The sequence below is a fragment of the Xenopus tropicalis genome, chromosome 9 (assembly GCF_000004195.4).
Source record: "Xenopus tropicalis strain Nigerian chromosome 9, UCB_Xtro_10.0, whole genome shotgun sequence".
Taxonomy (NCBI): Eukaryota; Metazoa; Chordata; class Amphibia; order Anura; family Pipidae; genus Xenopus; species Xenopus tropicalis.
Window position 1 is genome coordinate 86,357,398 of NC_030685.2, and position 21,852 is coordinate 86,379,249.

At 46.2% G+C, this 21,852-nt stretch overlaps 1 protein-coding gene across 1 annotated transcript in view; it reads left to right on the forward strand.

Annotated features, from left to right (window-relative positions):
* Nucleotides 1-21,852, forward strand: part of marchf4 (membrane associated ring-CH-type finger 4) — a 39,916-nt gene that overhangs the window by 1,786 nt on the left and 16,278 nt on the right. Inside the window, exons 2-3 of the mRNA XM_002942005.5 lie at nt 18,967-19,128; nt 20,133-20,325. Coding sequence (XP_002942051.2) covers nt 18,967-19,128; nt 20,133-20,325 — 355 coding nt within the window. The remainder of the gene's footprint in view (nt 1-18,966; nt 19,129-20,132; nt 20,326-21,852) is intronic.

The following is a 21,852-nucleotide window of genomic DNA, read 5'->3' on the forward strand; positions in this document are numbered from 1 at the left end:
AGATCATGGAGGTTCTGGGAAGGAGTAAGAGGAGTAAGGTGTCCACCAAGGAACCAGGGTCCCACCGTAGCTGCAAGTGAGGCCGATCCCAACGCTGGTTGGACTGTAGCTCTACTGTTTGGAATTTAAACTGCCATCTGGTTACTAGGGATTCACTCATATAGCAACCAAGAAGTGTTATGTGAGGCCTAAATCATAAGGAAAGTTCTGCACCTTGGGTTGTGCCAAGTTTTATTATTGGCTGAAAAAAGTTCCCCTTGTCTGTTGCTGAAGGTGCAGGTTTGGGAAGAGTTGGGTTATAGAATACGGAACAAGGGAGATCATTGAGGTTCTGGGAAGGAGTAAGAGGAGTAAGGTGTCCCCCAAGGAAACAGGGTCCCACCGTAAATGCAAGAGCTCAACACTGATTGGACTGCCGCTCTATGGTTTGGAATTTAAACTGCCATCTGGTTACTAGGGATTCACTCATCTAGCAACCAGGAAGTGTTGTTATGTGAGGCCTAAACTGTAAGGAAAGGCAAATTGGTAAAGACTCATTGCAAGTAGCCCCAGAATCTCATGGTCTTCATCATAGTAAAAGTTAGTTTGAAATCTTCGCTTTGCCTTTATTTATCTTGACAACACAATGATGTTGGGAAGTGATAAGTACACAACTTACTGGGTCAGACAGCAAGAACTCAGACCGGGTTCTAATCAAGAGGTCCGTATGATGAGATAAGCAACATTATTAAATTGGAAGGGGGGAAAGTTCAGTTTTGGGGTAAGTTGCCCCGTATGTTTATCCCAGGCAGGACCAAGACTTTGCTTAAAAGAAAAGTAAATTCATCTTGCAGTGGGTCTGTGGGTATTTGCTCCTGTGTTGGTTCTTACATTGCCTACTGAGGCTATAGGGGTGCACTTTCCCACTATTTGTGCCTCTATACAGTAGATATACAGTAGATATACAGTAGATATACAGTAGATATACAGTAGATATACAGTAGATATACACCCAGTCCAGTTTAGAGAAATGTCGTTGGCCGTTGCCAAAGCTGCAATTACCCCCAGCCCCTATAGCTGCCCGTTATAGATCCTGTTTGTAAACAGAGAAAACAGAAGTACATTTTATTTATTTAAAATTGGGTGTAAGTATATGGAATGGTGGGGGGGGGGGGTTGAGGCAAAAAAAGTGGAACATTCTGTGGACAATGGCAAGAAGGTGGAATAGACTGGAGAATTTAAAAAGTGGTTCGGAAACTAGCAAGAGAGTGAGACACTCTAGGGCCAATCAAAGGAGGTGAAAGAGTCAGGGGCCAATCAAAGAGGGCGGAACAGTCTGGGGCCAATCAAAGAGGGCGGAACAGTCTGGGGCCAATCAAAGAGGGCGGAACAGTCTGGGGAAAATATAAAGAGGGCGGAACAGTCTGGGGACAATATAAAGAGGGCGGAACAGTCTGGGGAAAATATAAAGAGGGCGGAACAGTCTGGGGAAAATATAAAGAGGGCGGAACAGTCTGGGGAAAATATAAAGAGGGTTAACAGTCTGGGGACAATATAAAGAGGGCGGAACAGTCTGGGGATAATATAAAGAGGGCGGAACAGTCTGGGGAAAATATAAAGAGGGCGGAACAGTCTGGGGAAAATATAAAGAGGGCGGAACAGTCTGGGGACAATATAAAGAGGGCGGAACAGTCTGGGGAAAATATAAAGAGGGCGGAACAGTCTGGGGAAAATATAAAGAGGGCGGAACAGTCTGGGGAAAATATAAAGAGGGCGGAACAGTCTGGGGAAAATATAAAGAGGGCGGAACAGTCTGGGGACAATATAAAGAGGGCGGAACAGTCTGGGGAAAATATAAAGAGGGCGGAACAGTCTGGGGAAAATATAAAGAGGGCGGAACAGTCTGGGGACAATATAAAGAGGGCGGAACAGTCTGGGGAAAATATAAAGAGGGCGGAACAGTCTGGGGAAAATATAAAGAGGGCGGAACAGTCTGGGGACAATATAAAGAGGGCGGAACAGTCTGGGGACAATATAAAGAGGGCGGAACAGTCTGGGGAAAATATAAAGAGGGCGGAACAGTCTGGGGAAAATATAAAGAGGGCGGAACAGTCTGGGGAAAATATAAAGAGGGCGGAACAGTCTGGGGAAAATATAAAGAGGGCGGAACAGTCTGGGGAAAATATAAAGAGGGCGGAACAGTCTGGGGAAAATATAAAGAGGGCGGAACAGTCTGGGGACAATATAAAGAGGGCGGAACAGTCTGGGGATAATATAAAGAGGGCGGAACAGTCTGGGAACAATATAAAGAGGATGGAACAGTCTGGGGAAAATATAAAGAGGGCGGAACAGTCTGGGAACAATATAAAGAGGGCGGAACAGTCTGGGGAAAATCTTAGTTAGAACTGTCTGAAGACTGTATAAGGAGGGTTAGACTGTTTGAGGACAAAGGATAAAGCTTGGAACGGTCTGGGGAAAATACAAAGAGTGTGGAACAGATTGAGGACAAAGGAAAAAGGTTGCAACAGTCTGAGGACAATAGAGAGAGGATGGAGAAGTCGGGGGACAATAGAGAGAGGATGGAGAAGTCGGGGGACAATAGAGAGAGGATGGAGAAGTCGGGGGACAATAGAGAGAGGATGGAGAAGTCGGGGGACAATAGAGAGAGGATGGAGAAGTCGGGGGACAATAGAGAGAGGATGGAGAAGTCGGGGGACAATAGAGAGAGGATGGAGAAGTCGGGGGACAATAGAGAGAGGATGGAGAAGTCGGGGGACAATAGAGAGAGGATGGAGAAGTCGGGGGACAATAGAGAGAGAGAGAAGGGAGTGGCCTGGGGACAATAGGACGAGGGTTGAACTAGTTGAGGACAATGGGACGGGGTAACGGAATGATGGGGCAGTCTGGGGGTAACAGAAAGGCTACTGGCTGCCTCCGACTTACATTCTCCAATAGGAGAGGGAGATCCATTACTTGGGTTCCCTGTGTATCTCAGAGCAGCATGAAACCCAGTGAGGAGATGGGCCGACTGTCTCAGCTCCCATGTTCCCTCAGCACAGGCGGAATTATGTAGGTCAGGGCTGTAGTGTTGGGCAACTCGCAGCTGGTTAAAGGGGAGTACAGCGTCCCTCTGCTTTGGGTTAATGGTACCAAGGTTCTGAAAGGTACCAGTAGTGACAGTAAAGCTCACGTTTCTTGGTTCAAGATTTTTGGCAAATTTGCACATAGAGACACTTCAGCTGCTCCTCTTTAAATGGGCCAACTGCATGGCTGCTACACTTGCAGAAAGACAATTTGATTTATAGATGACGAGATATGAGTTAACAGCCACCCTCCAGCCCCTTACTAACCATTTACTTACTGACAACTTACTAACAATGACAGTCTAAGGGGGAAGACACACAGAGCTACTTGTCACGGCTACTAAAACAGACAATGTTGATCATTTACTAACTGTCCCTACGTGTGTTTAGCAGAGGCAATTCTCAGTATTGTCAATGGCAGGGGATTTTCTGGGGTTCAGTAGCCGTGACAAGTAGCTGCTACTAAGTAGCTCCGTGCTCAGGCACTTTGGTGGCCCAGTAAGGTGTATATAGGGGGTATATAGATAATTTGATATCAGCGCCATAGAGAGATTGGCTGGTTTCTGTGCCCAAGGGGCAAACGTTTCCCACACTCATTGCACGGCCAGTGACCCAAGTGGCGTCTGAAGCGTGAAAGTCGCAGTGTGACCTTAAATATTACAGCAAGTTGTGTGTTTTATACGTTTATATAGGTCGCTCTATTATACAGAATGGGATAGGGTTCCGACTCTCCAACGTCAGTTTGGGCAGGGGCGGAGCTACAGAGGAAGGTTGTGGGGGGCCCAGGAGTGTAGGGGCCCAGTAAGGCACCAAATAATAAACAATTACAATATATTTCGGTAGAATGGGTCGACGTACCAATGCTTGGGGGCCCTAAATTGAATTTGCTGGGGGGCCCAGTAACATTTAGTTACGCCACTGCATTCGGGGGGGTTGTAACGTGGCAATAACATGGGAAAGGTGGTATCACCGGGTCGCAAGGGTTTGTGCCCGATTATCTCCCTCACTGGCCTAACTATAGAGGAAGCAGTCCCTGTGGTTGTGGGGGGGGGGGCCCGGGGGACAGGGGGGTCCGGTCCGCTGGGTCTGCTTCCTCTATAGTTTGGAAGTAAACAGACAGAAAGGAAACTACACACTGGGTAACCGACAAGTGTTTCTATTGAGTATGTTATAGGCCAATTCTAAGCAACTTTTCAATTGGTCTTTATTATTTATTTCTTATAGTTTTTGATCTATTTGCCTTTTTCTAACTCTTTGCAGCTTTCAAATGGGGGTCACTGACCCCGGCAGCCAAACCCTATTGCTCTGTGAGGCTCCAGTTTTATTGTTACTGTTACTTTCTAGAACCTACCAGCCCCTCTCCTATTCATTCAAACTGCTCCTTGGTCGCTAAGGTAATTTGGACCCTAGCAACCAAATTCCACACTGCAGAAAGTGAAATAACTAATTAACTACAAATAATTAAAAATTAAGACCAATTGCAAATTGTCTTAGAATATTACTCTCTACATCATACTAACAGTTATCCCAACGACCCCTTTCATAATGAGCCCCTGGCTCCTGATTGGTGCAGCTGTAACCCCCAGTGACCGCGCTACATGACAGTATGTGAGTGTGTGTATATTATACGTATTATATCTCTATCCCATAATTGTAGCCCCATGCTGCTCTCTATATGAGCAACTTACATTGAGCAGCTGCTCTCAGTGTCTGCGCTACTGTTGCACGTGTGTCTGTGCCTCGGGCTGCAAGAAGCAATTACTATTCCCCCCACTGAGCCCCACGCAGTACAGCACCGGCCGGGGGGGGGGGGGGGGGGCATTGCTGAGAGCTCTGTGACCAACATATACTCAATACTCTACATATATGTGTGACTATTTGTGCTGGGGGCTCATTCGCCTTCCTAAGGGTCATATCTGAAACTGGATTGGTCATTGGATGGAACCTCTTGATCTACTGCCCACCGGAACCCTATTTGGCCCCACACTGCTGGTCACAATGAAATGCTTTAACCCCTACAGCTGACTGACCCTCGGTGTCGGACTGGCCCACTGGGATACCGGGGAAACCCCCGGCCAGCCGAGGCGTCAATGGGCCCTCCTGCTCCCAACTGATTGGCCTATTCCATGGTCATTCCCTATTTCTATAGGAGAATAAAGAGGAGAAATAGATGGAAGGATAAGATTGTAGTACAGGTACGGGACCCATTATCCAGAATGCTCAGGACCTGAGGGTTTCCAGATAAGGGGTCTTTCTGTAATTCGCATCTCCTACCTTAAGTCTCCTTAAAAAATTATTTAAACAGTAATTAAACCCAATAAGATTGTTTTAGCTCCAATAGGGGGTAATTATATCTTAGTTGGGATCAAGTACAGGTACTGTTTTATTATTACAGAGAAAAGGGAATCATTTAACCATGAAATAAACCCAATAGGGCTGTTCTGCCCCCAATAAGGGGTAATTATATCTTAGTTGGGATCAAGTACAGGTACTGTTTTATTATTACAGAGAAAAGGGAATCATTTAACCATGAAATAAACCCAATAGGGCTGTTCTGCCCCAATAAGGGGTAATTATATCTTAGTTGGGATCAAGTACAGGTACTGTTTTATTATTACAGAGAAAAGGGAATCATTTAACCATTAAATAAACCCAATAGGGCTGTTCTGCCCCAATAAGGGGTAATTATATCTTAGTTGGGATCAAGTACAGGTACTGTTTTATTATTACAGAGAAAAGGGAATCATTTAACCATTAAATAAACCCAATAGGGCTGTTCTGCCCCAATAAGGGGTAATTATATCTTAGTTGGGATCAAGTACAGGTACTGTTTTATTATTACAGTACTAGTATAGTCAATACAATATCTTGCCCTTATCGCCTTTGTTCCAGCCTAAACATGACCGGGACACTTAATCCTCCCTCTTAACCCCCCTCCCCGGCCGCGCCAGAGTTAATGCCTCTTTTAAGATCAGTCGGATCTCCCTGGGGAGAGCGGCTAAGTAGTACATGAGCGCAGCACTCAGCCGATCAATTCTTAGCCCCGAATTCTCCTTGTAGAACCCGGCGTGTCAGTACTCAAGGAATCCGTGCGTCTGTCAGTAGTCACATTATCCCCCTGTCCGGCATCTCCCTGTTTTGTTCAGCAGCTCTCCATTTGGTATTTTAGCAGCTATCTGGTTGCTAGGGTCTTGTTTACCCTAGCAACCAGACGGCGCTGGAAAGGAGAGATGGGAATATGAATAGGGGAGGGGCTGCATAGAAAGATAAGTATTAAAAAGTAACAATAACAATAAAACTGGAGCCTCACAGAGCATTAGGGTTTGACTGCCGGGGTCAGTGACCCCCATTTGAAAGCTGCAAAGAGTCAGAAGGGAAAATAATTCAAAAACTATAAAAAATAAATGATGAAAACCAATTGCAAAGTTGCTAGGAATAGGGCATTCTATAACATACTAAAAGTTAAATTAGGTGAACCCACCCCTTTATCCCTATTTGACAAGCTATTCAGTACCTTGTGTTTGACTATATGAAGGATTTACAACACTTTAAACAGAAGTGTGGGGGCAGTGATAGAACTGCTGTACAGCTGCCAGGTACAGTGTTTGGGAGTCTCTGCCATACAGTACAGTATGGGGGTACAGCTTATTGTGTGCCCAGAACATTCCTTCTCTGTATATTTGTATTTATACATATGGGTAGGAGGTGCCATAGTGTTTCCCTTAGACAGTACAGTATGGGGGTACAGCTTATTGTGTGCCCAGAACATTCCTTCTCTGTATATTTGTATTTATACATATGGGTAGGGGGTGCCATAGTGTTTCCCTTAGACAGTACAGTATGCGGGTACAGCTTATTGTGTGCCCAGAACATTCCTTCTCTGTATATTTGTATTTATACATATGGGTAGGAGGTGCCATAGTGTTTCCCTTAGACAGTACAGTATGGGGGTACAGCTTATTGTGTGCCCAGAACATTCCTTCTCTGTATATTTGTATTTATACATATGGGTAGGAGGTGCCATAGTGTTTCCCTTAGACAGTACAGTATGGGGGTACAGCTTATTGTGTGCCCAGAACATTCCTTCTCTGTATATTTGTATTTATACATATGGGTAGGGGGTGCCATAGTGTTTCCCTTAGACAGTACAGTATGGGGGTATAGCTTATTGTGTGCCCAGAACATTCCTTCTCTGTATATTTGTATTTATACATATGGGTAGGGGGTGCCATAGTGTTTCCCTTAGACAGTACAGTATGGGGGTACAGCTTATTGTGTGCCCAGAACATTCCTTCTCTGTATATTTGTATTTATACATATGGGTAGGAGGTGCCATAGTGTTTCCCTTAGACAGTACAGTATGGGGGTACAGCTTATTGTGTGCCCAGAACATTCCTTCTCTGTATATTTGTATTTATACATATGGGTAGGAGGTGCCATAGTGTTTCCCTTAGACAGTACAGTATGGGGGTACAGCTTATTGTGTGCCCAGAACATTCCTTCTCTGTATATTTGTATTTATACATATGGGTAGGAGGTGCCATAGTGTTTCCCTTAGACAGTACAGTATGGGGGTACAGCTTTTTGTGTGCCCAGAACATTCCTTCTCTGTATATTTGTATTTATACATATGGGTAGGGGGTGCCATAGTGTTTCCCTTAGACAGTACAGTATGCGGGTACAGCTTATTGTGTGCCCAGAACATTCCTTCTCTGTATATTTGTATTTATACATATGGGTAGGAGGTGCCATAGTGTTTCCCTTAGACAGTACAGTATGGGGGTACAGCTTATTGTGTGCCCAGAACATTCCTTCTCTGTATATTTGTATTTATACATATGGGTAGGAAGTGCCATAGTGTTTCCCTTAGACAGTACAGTATGGGGGTACAGCTTATTGTGTGCCCAGAACATTCCTTCTCTGTATATTTGTATTTATACATATGGGTAGGGGGTGCCATAGTGTTTCCCTTAGACAGTACAGTATGGGGGTATAGCTTATTGTGTGCCCAGAACATTCCTTCTCTGTATATTTGTATTTATACATATGGGTAGGGGGTGCCATAGTGTTTCCCTTAGACAGTACAGTATGGGGGTACAGCTTATTGTGTGCCCAGAACATTCCTTCTCTGTATATTTGTATTTATACATATGGGTAGGAGGTGCCATAGTGTTTCCCTTAGACAGTACAGTATGAGGGTACAGCTTATTGTGTGCCCAGAACATTCCTTCTCTGTATATTTGTATTTATACATATGGGTAGGAGGTGCCATAGTGTTTCCCTTAGACAGTACAGTATGGGGGTACAGCTTATTGTGTGCCCAGAACATTCCTTCTCTGTATATTTGTATTTATACATATGGGTAGGGGGTGCCATAGTGTTTCCCTTAGACAGTACAGTATGGGGGTATAGCTTATTGTGTGCCCAGAACATTCCTTCTCTGTATATTTGTATTTATACATATGGGTAGGGGGTGCCATAGTGTTTCCCTTAGACAGTACAGTATGGGGGTACAGCTTATTGTGTGCCCAGAACATTCCTTCTCTGTATATTTGTATTTATACATATGGGTAGGAGGTGCCATAGTGTTTCCCTTAGACAGTACAGTATGGGGGTACAGCTTATTGTGTGCCCAGAGAATTCCTTCTCTGTATATTTGTATTTATACATATGGGTAGGGGGTGCCATAGTGTTTCCCTTAGACAGTACAGTATGGGGGTACAGCTTATTGTGTGCCCAGAACATTCCCTCTCTGTATATTTGTATTTATACATATGGGTAGGGGGTGCCATAGTGTTTCCCTTAGACAGTACAGTATGGGGGTACAGATTATTGTGTGCCCAGAACATAGTAACATAGTAACATAGTAAGTTGGGTTGAAAAAAGACATACGTCCATCAAGTTCAACCATAATGCCTATACCTAACCTGCCTAACTACAAGTTGATCCAGAGGAAGGCAAAAAACCCCATCTGAAGCCTCTCTAATTTGCCTCAGAGGGGAAAAAATTCCTTCCTGACTCCAAGATGGCAATCGGACCAGTCCCTGTATCAACTTGTACTAAGAGCTATCTCCCATAACCGTGTATTCCCTCACTTGCTAAGAATCCATCCAGCCCCTTCTTAAAGCTATATAATGTATCAGCCAGTACGACTGATTCGGGGAGGGAATTCCAGAACCTCACAGCTCTCACTGTAAAAAATCCTTTCCGAATATTTAAATGGAACCTCCCTTCTTCTAAACGGAGTGGGTGCCCTCGTGTCCGTTGGAAGGACCTACTGGTAAATAAAACATTAGAGAGGTTATTATATGATCCCCTTATATATTTATACATAGTTATCATGTCACCTCTTAAGCGCCTCTTCTCCAGTGTAAACAGACCCAACTTGGCCAGTCTTTCTTCATAACCGAGACTTTCCATACCCTTTACCAGCTTAGTTGCCCTTCTCTGGACCCTCTCTAGCTCAATAATGTCCCGTTTGAGCACTGGAGACCAAAACTGAACAGCATATTCTAGATGGGGCCTTACCAGTGCTCTGTAAAGGGGAAGAATAACCCCCTCCTCCCGTGAATCTATACCCCTTTTAATACGGCTCAGAACCTTGTTTGCCCTTGCAGCTGCTGCCTGGCATTGCTTGCTACAGCCAAGTTTATTATCTACAAGGACTCCAAGATCCTTCTCCATTATGGATTTGCCTAGTGCAGTCCCATTAAGGTTATACGGGGCTTGCATATTTTTACATCCCAGGTGCATGACCTTACATTTATCCACATTAAATCTCATCTGCCACTTAGCTGCCCAGATTGCCAGTTGGTCAAGATCCTGCTGCAGGGATGTCACATCCTGGATAGAATTGACTGGTCTGCAGAGTTTTGTGTCATCTGCAAACACTGATACATTACTCATAATACCCTCCCCTAAGTCATTTATGAACAAATTAAACAAAAGTGGACCCAGTACAGAACCCTGAGGGACCCCACTGAGAACCTTACTCCAAGTAGAGAATGTGCCATTAACAACCACCCTCTGTACCCGATCCTGTAGCCAGTTTTCTATCCATGTGCAAACGACTTCACTAAGACCAATAGACCTTAGCTTAGAAAGCAGTCGTTTGTGGGGAACGGTATCAAATGCTTTGGCAAAATCCAAATAGATTATATCTACTGCATCCCCACTGTCCAGCTTCTTACTTACCTCATCATAAAAAGCAATTAAATTGGTCTGACATGACCTGTCCTTCATAAAGCCATGCTGATTACTGCTCATAATGCCATTCTCCACTACATAATTTTGAATGTGATCCCTTAACAAGCCTTCAAATAACTTGCCCACCACGGATGTCAAACTTACAGGCCTATAATTGCCAGGCTGAGATCTTATTCCCTTTTTAAATATGGGAGTGACATTCGCCTTCTTCCAATCACTAGGTACCATACCTGATGAAAGAGAGTCTGAGAATATCAGAAACAAGGGCCACTGCAATTCTGCCCCTAGCTCTCTCAGTACCCGAGGGTGTATTCCATCTGGCCCCGGTGCCTTGTTTACATTTATCGTGTGTAACCCTTTAAGCACCATATCCTGTGCCAACCACTGTGTAGTTGGAGCTGAGGCAACAGTGCAGCTATTGGGTGGGACTTGGCCCACTGGCTCCCCCTACTGTATACACAGAAGAAAAGAACTGGTTAAGCACATCTGCCTTTTCTGTATCCGCTGTAACCATATTGTTATTATAACTCAATGGGGCCACACCCTCAACCTGCATCTTTTTACTATTAATATACTTAAAAAACTTTTTGGGGTTAGTCTTGGCCTCGGCCGCAATGCGCTCCTCATTTTCTATCTTTGCCTTCCGGATTGCTGTTTTACAACACTTGTTATAGTGTTTATATTCATTAAACGCAGCTACTGTCCCCTCTGACTTATATTTCTTAAAAGCTTTCCTTTTTTTCCCTATTAACTTCTTTACCTCAGAGTTAAGCCACATGGGGTGATTCTTAACACTTCTACTTTTTCTTATTAATGGAATGAATTGAGAACAGTAATGATTTAATATCATTTTAAATGACAACCATTTCTGCTCTGTATTTTTATCAGAAAACATAATGCCCCAATCTATGCCCTGAAGCGCTGCCCTTAAGGAGCTAAAATTTGCCTTCCTAAAATTCAGTGTCTTTGTTGCCCCCGTGTAAATTTGTTTCCTGCACCAAACATCAAATGAAATAACATTATGGTCACTATTACCCAGGGGTTCAACCACTTGCACATTTGCTATACGTTCTGGGTCATTAGAGATCACTAGATCCAGTATAGCATTGTTCCTGGTTGGCTCCTCAACAACCTGTGACATAAAGTTGTCATGCAGCAAGTTTATAAACTTGTTCCCATTTACTGTCCTGGCAGTACTATTGCCCCAGTCAATATCAGGGTAATTAAAATCCCCCATTATTATCACTTGCCCCAAACTAGCAGCCTTTTCTATTTGCAACAGGAGCTGGGCCTCCTCCTCTTCGCTTACATTAGGGGGGCTATAGCATACCCCTACAATTAGTTTGGTAGATTCTTTACTATCTGTGAGAAGCTCAACCCATAAGGATTCAGCTCCCTCTGTTACCCCCATCACTTCCTCCTTAATATTTGCTTTTAAGTCGTGCTTAATGAACAGACACACTCCTCCTCCTTTTCTATTGCCCCTGTCCCTCCGAAACAATGTATACCCCCAATATTAACAGCCCAGTCATGAGACTCATTCAACCAAGTTTCAGCAACACCAATCACATCATATTTCCGCTCCAACGCCAGTACCTCCAGCTCTCCCATTTTACCAGTCAGACTCCTTGCATTGGTAAACATACATTTAATACTGGTTCCGGCGTGAGAATGACGTGTAAACAACTTATGGGCCTCCCTGCCATTATCAGTATCCCGAAGCAAGTCTCCTCCCCCAATTTTCCTTACTATGCCCACTACCTCATCTATCCTGTCTACCACAGAATTTCCCGCTGCACCCTCCCCCCCCACTCCTAGTTTAAAATCTCCTCCAACCCTCTAGCCATCTTTTCCCCCAAAGCAGCTGCCCCATCATCATTGAGGTGCAGCCCATCCCTGGCAAAGAGCCTGTAGCCGATTGAGAAATCAGCCCAGTTCTGGAGAAACCCAAAGCCCTCCTCCCTGCACCAATCTCTCAGCCACGCATTAATCTCCCTGAGCTCCCGCTGCCTTCTTAATGTTGCTCGTGGCACAGGTAATATCTCTGAGAAAATTACCTTGGAAGTCCTCGCCCTCAACTTCGCACCTAGCTTTTTAAAATCGTTCTTGAGGACTTCCCCCCCTCCTCTAACTTTGTCATTGGTACCTATGTGTACCAAGACCGCCGGGTCTTCCCCAGCCCCTCCCAACAATCTGTTCACTCGTTCCACCACATGCCGAACCCTAGCACCAGGCAAGCAACACACAGTTCGGCATGTAGGGTCTTTGCGACAAATTACCCTATCCACCTTTCTAATAATTGAATCCCCTACAACTATAACCTGCCTTCCCTTCCTAGCACTACTCCCCCCACCTGTATTAGAGGTGCCGGCTCCCAGGGTGCTCTGAGAGTCAGCCTGCCCCATACATGCCAGCTCAGAGCTGCCTTCCCCAGCATCTTCACATAAAGCGGCAAATCTGTTGGTTTGTACAAGCTTTGAACCAGCCCCCCTACCCTTGTGTCCCCTACTGCCCCTCTTAACTGTTACAAATTTGTCTCCCTCATTAACCTCCACTGTCCCTTCTCCCCCCCCCACTACACCGGCCCCTGCCAGTGGTTGCTCAGTGAGCCTCCTGTTCTCCCCCATGTTTGCAGCTGCCCTCAGTGCTGCCAGTTCCCCCCTTAGATTCTGCACCTCAGATTCCAAGAGGAAAACCCACCTGCATCTCTCACAAGTAAATGCTGCATGGAACTGCTGCTCCAGGACCACATACATGCGACAAGATGCACACTGAGTAACACCAGCAATCATACTGCAACTCATATTGCAACTGGTACTTACAGTCTCCCGAGTGCAATCCCTTGTATAGTGCCTTTTAAGTTTCAAACGCCTTTTTTGTTTTAAACGCCTGCTATACACTTAAATTTACATGCAACACTTTAGATTACATGCAACTCTCGCTAGCAGCTCCCAAACTCGCTGCGCAGTCAGAAACTTATTGAGGTTCAAACCAAACAGCCAAATGTCTGTTGAGAATTTACCAGATTTACTCCACCCCCTTAATTAGTATGCTCAATCAGCCAGGTAGCACTTACAAGTCACACAGCAGTTAGTTAATTGCACTTACTTTCTCCTTTCAACCAGCACTCCCAGCATGCACAGTAAACCCCAAACGCCTTTTTTGTTTTAAACGCCTGCTATACACTTAAATTTACATGCAACACTTTAGATTACATGCAAAACTCGCTAGCAGCTCCCAAACTCGCTGTGCAGTCAGAAACTTATTGAGGTTCAAACCACCCTCCCTCTCTGTATATTTGTATTTATACATATGGGCAGGAGGTGCCATAGTGTTTCCCTTAGACAGTACAGTATGGGGGTACAGCTTATTGTGTGCCCAGAACATTCCTTCTCTGTATATTTGTATTTATACATATGGGTAGGAGGTGCCATAGTGTTTCCCTTAGACAGTACAGTATGGGGGTACAGCTTATTGTGTGCCCAGAACATTCCTTCTCTGTATATTTGTATTTATACATATGGGTAGGGGGTGCCATAGTGTTTCCCTTAGACAGTACAGTATGGGGGTACAGCTTATTGTGTGCCCAGAACATTCCTTCTCTGTATATTTGTATTTATACATATGGGCAGGAGGTGCCATAGTGTTTCCCTTAGACAGTACAGTATGGGGGTACAGCTTATTGTGTGCCCAGAACATTCCTTCTCTGTATATTTGTATTTATACATATGGGTAGGGGGTGCCATAGTGTTTCCCTTAGACAGTACAGTATGGGGGTACAGCTTATTGTGTGCCCAGAACATTCCTTCTCTGTATATTTGTATTTATACATATGGGAGAGGGTGCCATAGTGTTTCCCTTAGACAGTACAGTATGGGGGTACAGCTTATTGTGTGCCCAGAACATTCCTTCTCTGTATATTTGTATTTATACATATGGGTAGGAGGTGCCATAGTGTTTCCCTTAGACAGTACAGTATGGGGGTACAGCTTATTGTGTGCCCAGAACATTCCTTCTCTGTATATTTGTATTTATACATATGGGTAGGGGGTGCCATAGTGTTTCCCTTAGACAGTACAGTATGGGGGTACAGCTTATTGTGTGCCCAGAACATTCCTTCTCTGTATATTTGTATTTATACATATGGGTAGGAGGTGCCATAGTGTTTCCCTTAGACAGTACAGGACAGCTTTGCACTAATCCGCGTGTAAGCGCCACACGTTCCTCCCTCCCTGTAAGTGAAATCCGGTTTCTTTGATTAATGAGATCAGGGGGAGATTGATTTAATCTGCTGTAATTGTGCCAAGTCTTAGCTTAGGTAAAGGGTAAGTTAACCTTTAAACTTGAAAACCTTTATTATAATGTAGCACCTTCACAGACAGCATTTCAGTTGGTCTTTTTTTAACATTGAAATTAAAACTGATACCTGGTTCAGTTCCCGGTAATGACCTGGGCATGTTCCCTGTAATACCATTGGGCAATACCTGTAGCTGCCCCCATAAAGCCGGCACCCTAGGTGGGTAACTTCATAGAGAACAAGGCTCTGACCCGGTTGCTAGGCTCACTGACCCCAGTGTTACCCTAAAGGGTAAATAGGAGAGCAGCTAAACACAAGAAACCCTATACCTTCCATATTAGGTGACCAATCCCAAAAAGTGGGTGGAGTTTAGGAATGAATTCGGGAAGCCTAGGGATCTGTGCGGCTCGTCCTGTCTCGCCGGCAGTGAGTGAATCAGGGTGACAGGGTGCTGAGTGCTGAGTCCCAGCCGGCTAAGCCCCGGCTAATGATTGGCCAGTAATCTGGGGTCAGACACAGCGCAGGGATCTACTGCCCCCTGTCTCTGCACATTTGGGATTACTCTGTGCTGCTTGGCATCTCAGCCCGGCTGCCCCACACTGGCCGTTATACCCCATCTTGCCTGGCTATGCCCACTGTGCCACACTTACTGTTCCTCCCCCATGGCTAGATTGGGGCACAATACATCTTACATATAACTGCCCCTGGATCCTAGGGCATCATCCCAACTGCCACCCCCTTCAGGCCACTCTGATTACAGGAGAAGGAAAGGTACAAACTCAGTAAGGTCTGTGTATATACAGCCATAAGCTCTCACAGAAACGCTGTACTGAGTCCTCTATCAAAAGAAACACAGGATTTTTTCTCTCCTTTTGTGTCACATGTTCTTCTGTGTCAGACTTCCTCTCTCAGGAAAATCCTTCAGGGCACGGGCACGAGTCTGCTCAGTTTGCTCCTCTCCCCCTCCCTTCCCCTGCTCCCCCTCCCATCAGAATTCACTCCCCCTCCCAGCAGAATTCACTCCCCCTCCCAGCAGAATTCGCTCCCCCTCCCAGCAGAATTCACTCCCCCTCCCAGCAGAATTCGCTCCTCCTCCCAACTCTGTGTAATCTGAGCTCCCAGCAGCCAGAGCTGCAGCAGGAAGCTTCTGAGACCGAGCTAAAATGGCAGCTGTTGTCTTAAACAAACAGAGGGAGCTGCTAGGGCTGTTATTCGGGCAGGTAAAGCTTTCTGCAGAATAAATATAGGGTTCTAGGTGGCACTAATGTAGCCAATCTATTGGCCAAATGCCTTTCCTTCTCCTGTAATAAAGCACTTACTCCCTTACTTGGGGCAATTCAAAGTGAGAGGGCAGGGGGGCAAACGATGGCGGATTTAGACTCTTTACCCTCCTTTCCGGTTGGTTAATGAGCCCCAATGCGTTTCTGCGCCCGGGGACCCCAGTTTGTACAGTGACTGTTCCGCCATGGGGAATCTCCAGACATTCCGGGAATGCGTTTTCCCGACCTCGCGGGATTCCCGCTTTTGCTTAGAAAGAAGGTTAAGATTTAATTCATGTTTTGCAATAAAAACACTTTGCAGGTAATGGAACCTTGGGACAAATAACTGCGCAACAAATGCGCATTATACTTACATCTTATTTCCCTATAAAAGAGAGGAATTTGGTTACGGAAAGTGACACGAGGGGAACTGAGCTCCAACCCGACTGCTGAGCCCGTCTGTAACCATGTTCCCTGTATATATATATATCCCCACAAACACCTTTATTGTAATATTCTTATTACCTGGGGGGGGGGGACTTCCACTTGGCTGTAACCATTTCCTTCTGATTTCCTGTATCCAAGGAATAATCAGGGAATGGGGCCCCACAAATCTGCAACAGCTGAAGGGATAAAGATAGCTAGAATCTCAGCCATAAAGCAGGGCAGGACTGCTGCTTACACTGGGGGGATCAGATAGGATCTGTGCTACTGTGACAGAATGCTCTGTTATACAGATAGCTAGAATCTCAGCCATAAAGCAGGGCAGGACTGCTGCTTACAATGGGGGGATCAGATAGGATCTGTGCCACTGTGACAGAATGCTCTGTTATACAGATAGCTAGAATCTCAGCCATAAAGCAGGGCAGGACTGCTGCTTACAATGGGGGGATCAGATAGGATCTGTGCCACTGTGACAGAATGCTCTGTTATACAGATAGCTAGAATCTCAGCCATAAAGCAGGGCAGGACTGCTGCTTACAATGGGGGGGATCAGATAGGATCTGTGCCACTGTGACAGAATGCTCTGTTATACAGATAGCTAGAATCTCAGCCATAAAGCAGGGCAGGACTGCTGCTTACAATGGGGGGATCAGATAGGATCTGTGCCACTGTGACAGAATGCTCTGTTATACAGATAGCTAGAATCTCAGCCATAAAGCAGGGCAGGACTGCTGCTTACAATGGGGGGGGGGATCAGATAGGATCTGTGCCACTGTGACAGAATGCTCTGTTATACAGATAGCTAGAATCTCAGCCATAAAGCAGGGCAGGACTGCTGCTTACAATGGGGGGATCAGATAGGATCTGTGCCACTGTGACAGAATGCTCTGTTATACAGATAGCTAGAATCTCAGCCATAAAGCAGGGCAGGACTGCTGCTTACAATGGGGGGGGATCAGATAGGATCTGTGCCACTGTGACAGAATGCTCTGTTATACAGATAGCTAGAATCTCAGCCATAAAGCAGGGCAGGACTGCTGCTTACAATGGGGGGATCAGATAGGATCTGTGCCACTGTGACAGAATGCTCTGTTATACAGATAGCTAGAATCTCAGCCATAAAGCAGGGCAGGACTGCTGCTTACAATGGGGGGATCAGATAGGATCTGTGCCACTGTGACAGAATGCTCTGTTATACAGATAGCTAGAATCTCAGCCATAAAGCAGGGCAGGACTGCTGCTTACAATGGGGGGGGATCAGATAGGATCTGTGCCACTGTGACAGAATGCTCTGTTATACAGATAGCTAGAATCTCAGCCATAAAGCAGGGCAGGACTGCTGCTTACAATGGGGGGGGATCAGATAGGATCTGTGCCACTGTGACAGAATGCTCTGTTATACAGATAGCTAGAATCTCAGCCATAAAGCAGGGCAGGACTGCTGCTTACAATGGGGGGATCAGATAGGATCTGTGCCACTGTGACAGAATGCTCTGTTATACAGATAGCTAGAATCTCAGCCATAAAGCAGGGCAGGACTGCTGCTTACAATGGGGGGGATCAGATAGGATCTGTGCCACTGTGACAGAATGCTCTGTTATACAGATAGCTAGAATCTCAGCCATAAAGCAGGGCAGGACTGCTGCTTACAATGGGGGGATCAGATAGGATCTGTGCCACTGTGACAGAATGCTCTGTTATACAGATAGCTAGAATCTCAGCCATAAAGCAGGGCAGGACTGCTGCTTACAATGGGGATCAGATAGGATCTGTGCCACTGTGACAGAATGCTCTGTTATACAGATAGCTAGAATCTCAGCCATAAAGCAGGGCAGGACTGCTGCTTACAATGGGGGGATCAGATAGGATCTGTGCCACTGTGACAGAATGCTCTGTTATACAGATAGCTAGAATCTCAGCCATAAAGCAGGGCAGGACTGCTGCTAATCATACTACATTCCCTCTATACCCAGCCTATAGCAATGCAGGACACACTGGGTTTTTGCCACATTTGCTATTATCATGGCTGATGTGACCTATTTTCACATCGGGCGAGGGCCCCCCAGGGGGCTAATATACAAACATTACATTGGCCAAAGCAGCGGAATAAACACAGGGACAGCGCCTGAGATTTTCCTGTCACTTCTGCCTGCAGTCGCCATCTGGCTCATTAGCGCGTCTAGCGGCAAGCGCGCTAGGGGCGGGGCTAATTGCATCAGTTGGCCGGCCTCCTTCTGTATAGACTTTAACCATTCGGTGTAACGGTGCCACAATGGCGCTGCCCCGGCCCAGCTCTCCCCTGGGTTCTCTAATCAGCTGCCTTCTGCTACATTGTGTCAGGAGTCAGAACCTAAAGTGCAGTAAATATGAGCAGGGAGACTGCACTTACATTTATGAAATGTTTATTTACCCCCCGGGGCAGGTAACAAGCAGCCGAGATCATTTACTTTGGAAACAAGGGACTTAAAGGGGAACTAAAGCCTGACAAAGAATCTGGCTATTAATGCTTTATTTTATATACTGTACCAGCCCTATAGCAGTAATGATCCAGGCCTTTAGAGTTGCTCCCCATCTTGGATCTTCTGTGTGCCAGTGGCACTGCACATGCTCAGTGGGCTGCGGGTGGGAAGCTTTGGGGGGGAATCATTGTGCCATTAATGCCCTGACCCACATGCCCATGTTGGATTGTGCCCTGCAGGGGGAGCTCCTGAGCCCGTGTCGGTGTGACGGATCCGTACGCTGCTCCCACCAGCCCTGCCTGATTAAGTGGATCAGCGAGAGGGGATCGTGGAGCTGTGAGCTCTGTTACTACAAGTACCACGTGATCGCCATTAGCACAAAGAACCCTCTTCAGGTAAAGGTAAATATTCCCATTATATTATCTTTATTATACACAGTTTCTATGGGTTGAGCCCAACAGGGGGCAGTTCTTCCCTGGGGGCATTTGGCCTCTTTCTCTCTCTCCATTGGGGGCTCAGACATTTCATTGTTCCCATCATCTCCTCTTTATGGAATAAATGGCGCAGACAATGCCCCCCCCTGTGCCAGGTTCCCGGGGGGGGCAGGGCCCAGAGTCACTCAGCTCCTCCCCTCACTGAATCTGGTTGGCCACCACCTATCCACTTATGAACAGGGTGACCACTCAGAGGTGAAAAATGAATAATAGATTTCCCATTCCTGATTGTATTGGACCTACTGAGACCCAAGCCTGTTTCCTACATGGTCCAGCACTGTAGATGTTCTGTTGGAGAAGCTTTCACTTTCTTCTAGAAGATGGGGTGCACCCAAACTGCACTTTGCCCCGCCCAAGTCCCAATGAATAGTCAAAGTGCCAGCGCCCCAGTTCCCATTGGTTCCTGCCTTTGCCTCTATAATGTGGACCCTTTATGGGCTACAAACATGCCCTGTTGGCCCAGTCCATTGGGTGCCAAGTCTGCCCAACTGTACATGATCCGATTGCCACTTGTCCTGTGGTTGAATGATTTGTATGACCTTAAATCCCAGTAGAACGGCTTCGCTCGGAGGCGGAAGTCATGGCGGCGGCGGAGATGCCATTAGGCTTCATTTCTTATTCATCGCTCTCTTTTGTGGTTTTGCAACATTTGCCTCCTCTCTCTCTCGGGGCTGTTGGCCGGGGGTTATTGTGCCCATAAATCTGAATGCAGTCTGTCTGCCCAACTCTATATTCATTCCTTGTCTGTTGAACCATCTCTAATTCTGTCATTCACACCGCTGTCTGGTTGCTAGTGACGCAATGGGTGGGGCAGTCCCGTAGCAACAGAACCAGCCGTGCCCCTGATAGGCCAATATTCTCCCCTCAGACTAATGTGGACCCCATGCCTGTGTCCCCTCATGTCCCCACAGTGGCAAGCCATCTCCCTGACTGTCATCGAGAAGGTGCAGATCGCAGCCGCCATCTTGGGCTCCCTCTTCCTTATTGCCAGCATCTCTTGGCTCATCTGGTCGACCTTCAGCCCCTCGGCCAAGTGGCAGCGCCAGGACCTGCTGTTCCAGATCTGCTATGGGATGTACGGCTTCATGGACATAGTCTGTATAGGTAAGTGGCACCGGCGGGATCATTGTACCATGTGATGCAGGCGGAATGGTGGGTAAGTGGGTGGGGCCTGAAACAAGTGATTTAACTAGGATTTAAAAAAATAAATATATATATATATATATCTAGGAATGTTTGCTACGGCTGTTAACCAGGACCAAATCTAAGGTTTATATTCTATCATTGTAATTCAGAAGGTTGTTACTGTATAGGGTGGGGCGGGGGCAGTTATCTGGAATTCTGGAGATCGGTGGTTCCCATCTTGTTCCACTGTCTCCATCTTGCCCTACTGTCTCCATCTTGTCCTACTGTCTCCATCTTGCCCTACTGTCTCCATCTTGCCCTACTGTCTCCATCTTGTCCTAATGTCTCCATCTTGTCCTACTGTCTCCATCTTGTCCTACTGTCTCCATCTTGTCCTACTGTCTCCATCTTACTCTACTGTCTCCATCTTGTCCTACTGTCTCCATCTTGTCCTACTGTCTCCATCTTGTCCTACTGTCCCCATCTTGTCCTACTGTCTCCATCTTGCCCTACTGTCTCCATCTTGTTCCACTGTCTCCATCTTGCCCTACTGTCTCCATCTTGTCCTACTGTGTCCATCTTGCCCTACTGTCTCCATCTTGTCCTACTGTCTCCATCTTGTCCTACTGTCTCCATCTTGTCCTACTGTCTCCATCTTACTCTACTGTCTCCATCTTGTCCTACTGTCTCCATCTTGTCCTACTGTCTCCATCTTGTCCTACTGTCCCCATCTTGTCCTACTGTCTCCATCTTGCCCTACTGTCTCCATCTTGTTCCACTGTCTCCATCTTGCCCTACTGTCTCCATCTTGTCCTACTGTGTCCATCTTGCCCTACTGTCTCCATCTTGCCCTACTGTCTCCATCTTGTCCTACTGTCCCCATCTTGTTCCACTGTCTCCATCTTGCCCTACTGTCTCCATCTTGTCCTACTGTGTCCATCTTGCCCTACTGTCTCCATCTTGTTCCACTGTCTCCATCTTGCCCTACTGTCTCCATCTTGTCCTACTGTGTCCATCTTGCCCTACTGTCTCCATCTTGACCTACTGTCTCCATCTTGCCCTACTGTCTCCATCTTGTTCCACTGTCTCCATCTTGCCCTACTGTCTCCATCTTGTCCTACTGTGTCCATCTTGCCCTACTGTCTCCATCTTGTTCTACTGTCTCCATCTTGCCCTACTGTCCCCATCTTGCCCTACTGTCTCCATCTTGCCTTACTGTCTCCATCTTGTCCTACTGTGTCCATCTTGCCCTACTGTCTCCATCTTGCCTTACTGTCTCCATCTTGTCCTACTGTGTCCATCTTGCCATACTGTCTCCATCTTGTCCTACTGTCTCCATCTTGTCCTACTGTCTCCATCTTGCCCTACTATCTCCATCTTGCCTTACTGTCTCCATCTTGTCCTACTGTGTCCATCTTGCCCTACTGTCTCCATCTTGTCCTACTGTCTCCATCTTGCCCTACTGTCTCAATCTTTCCCTACTGTCCCCATCTTGCCCTACTGTCT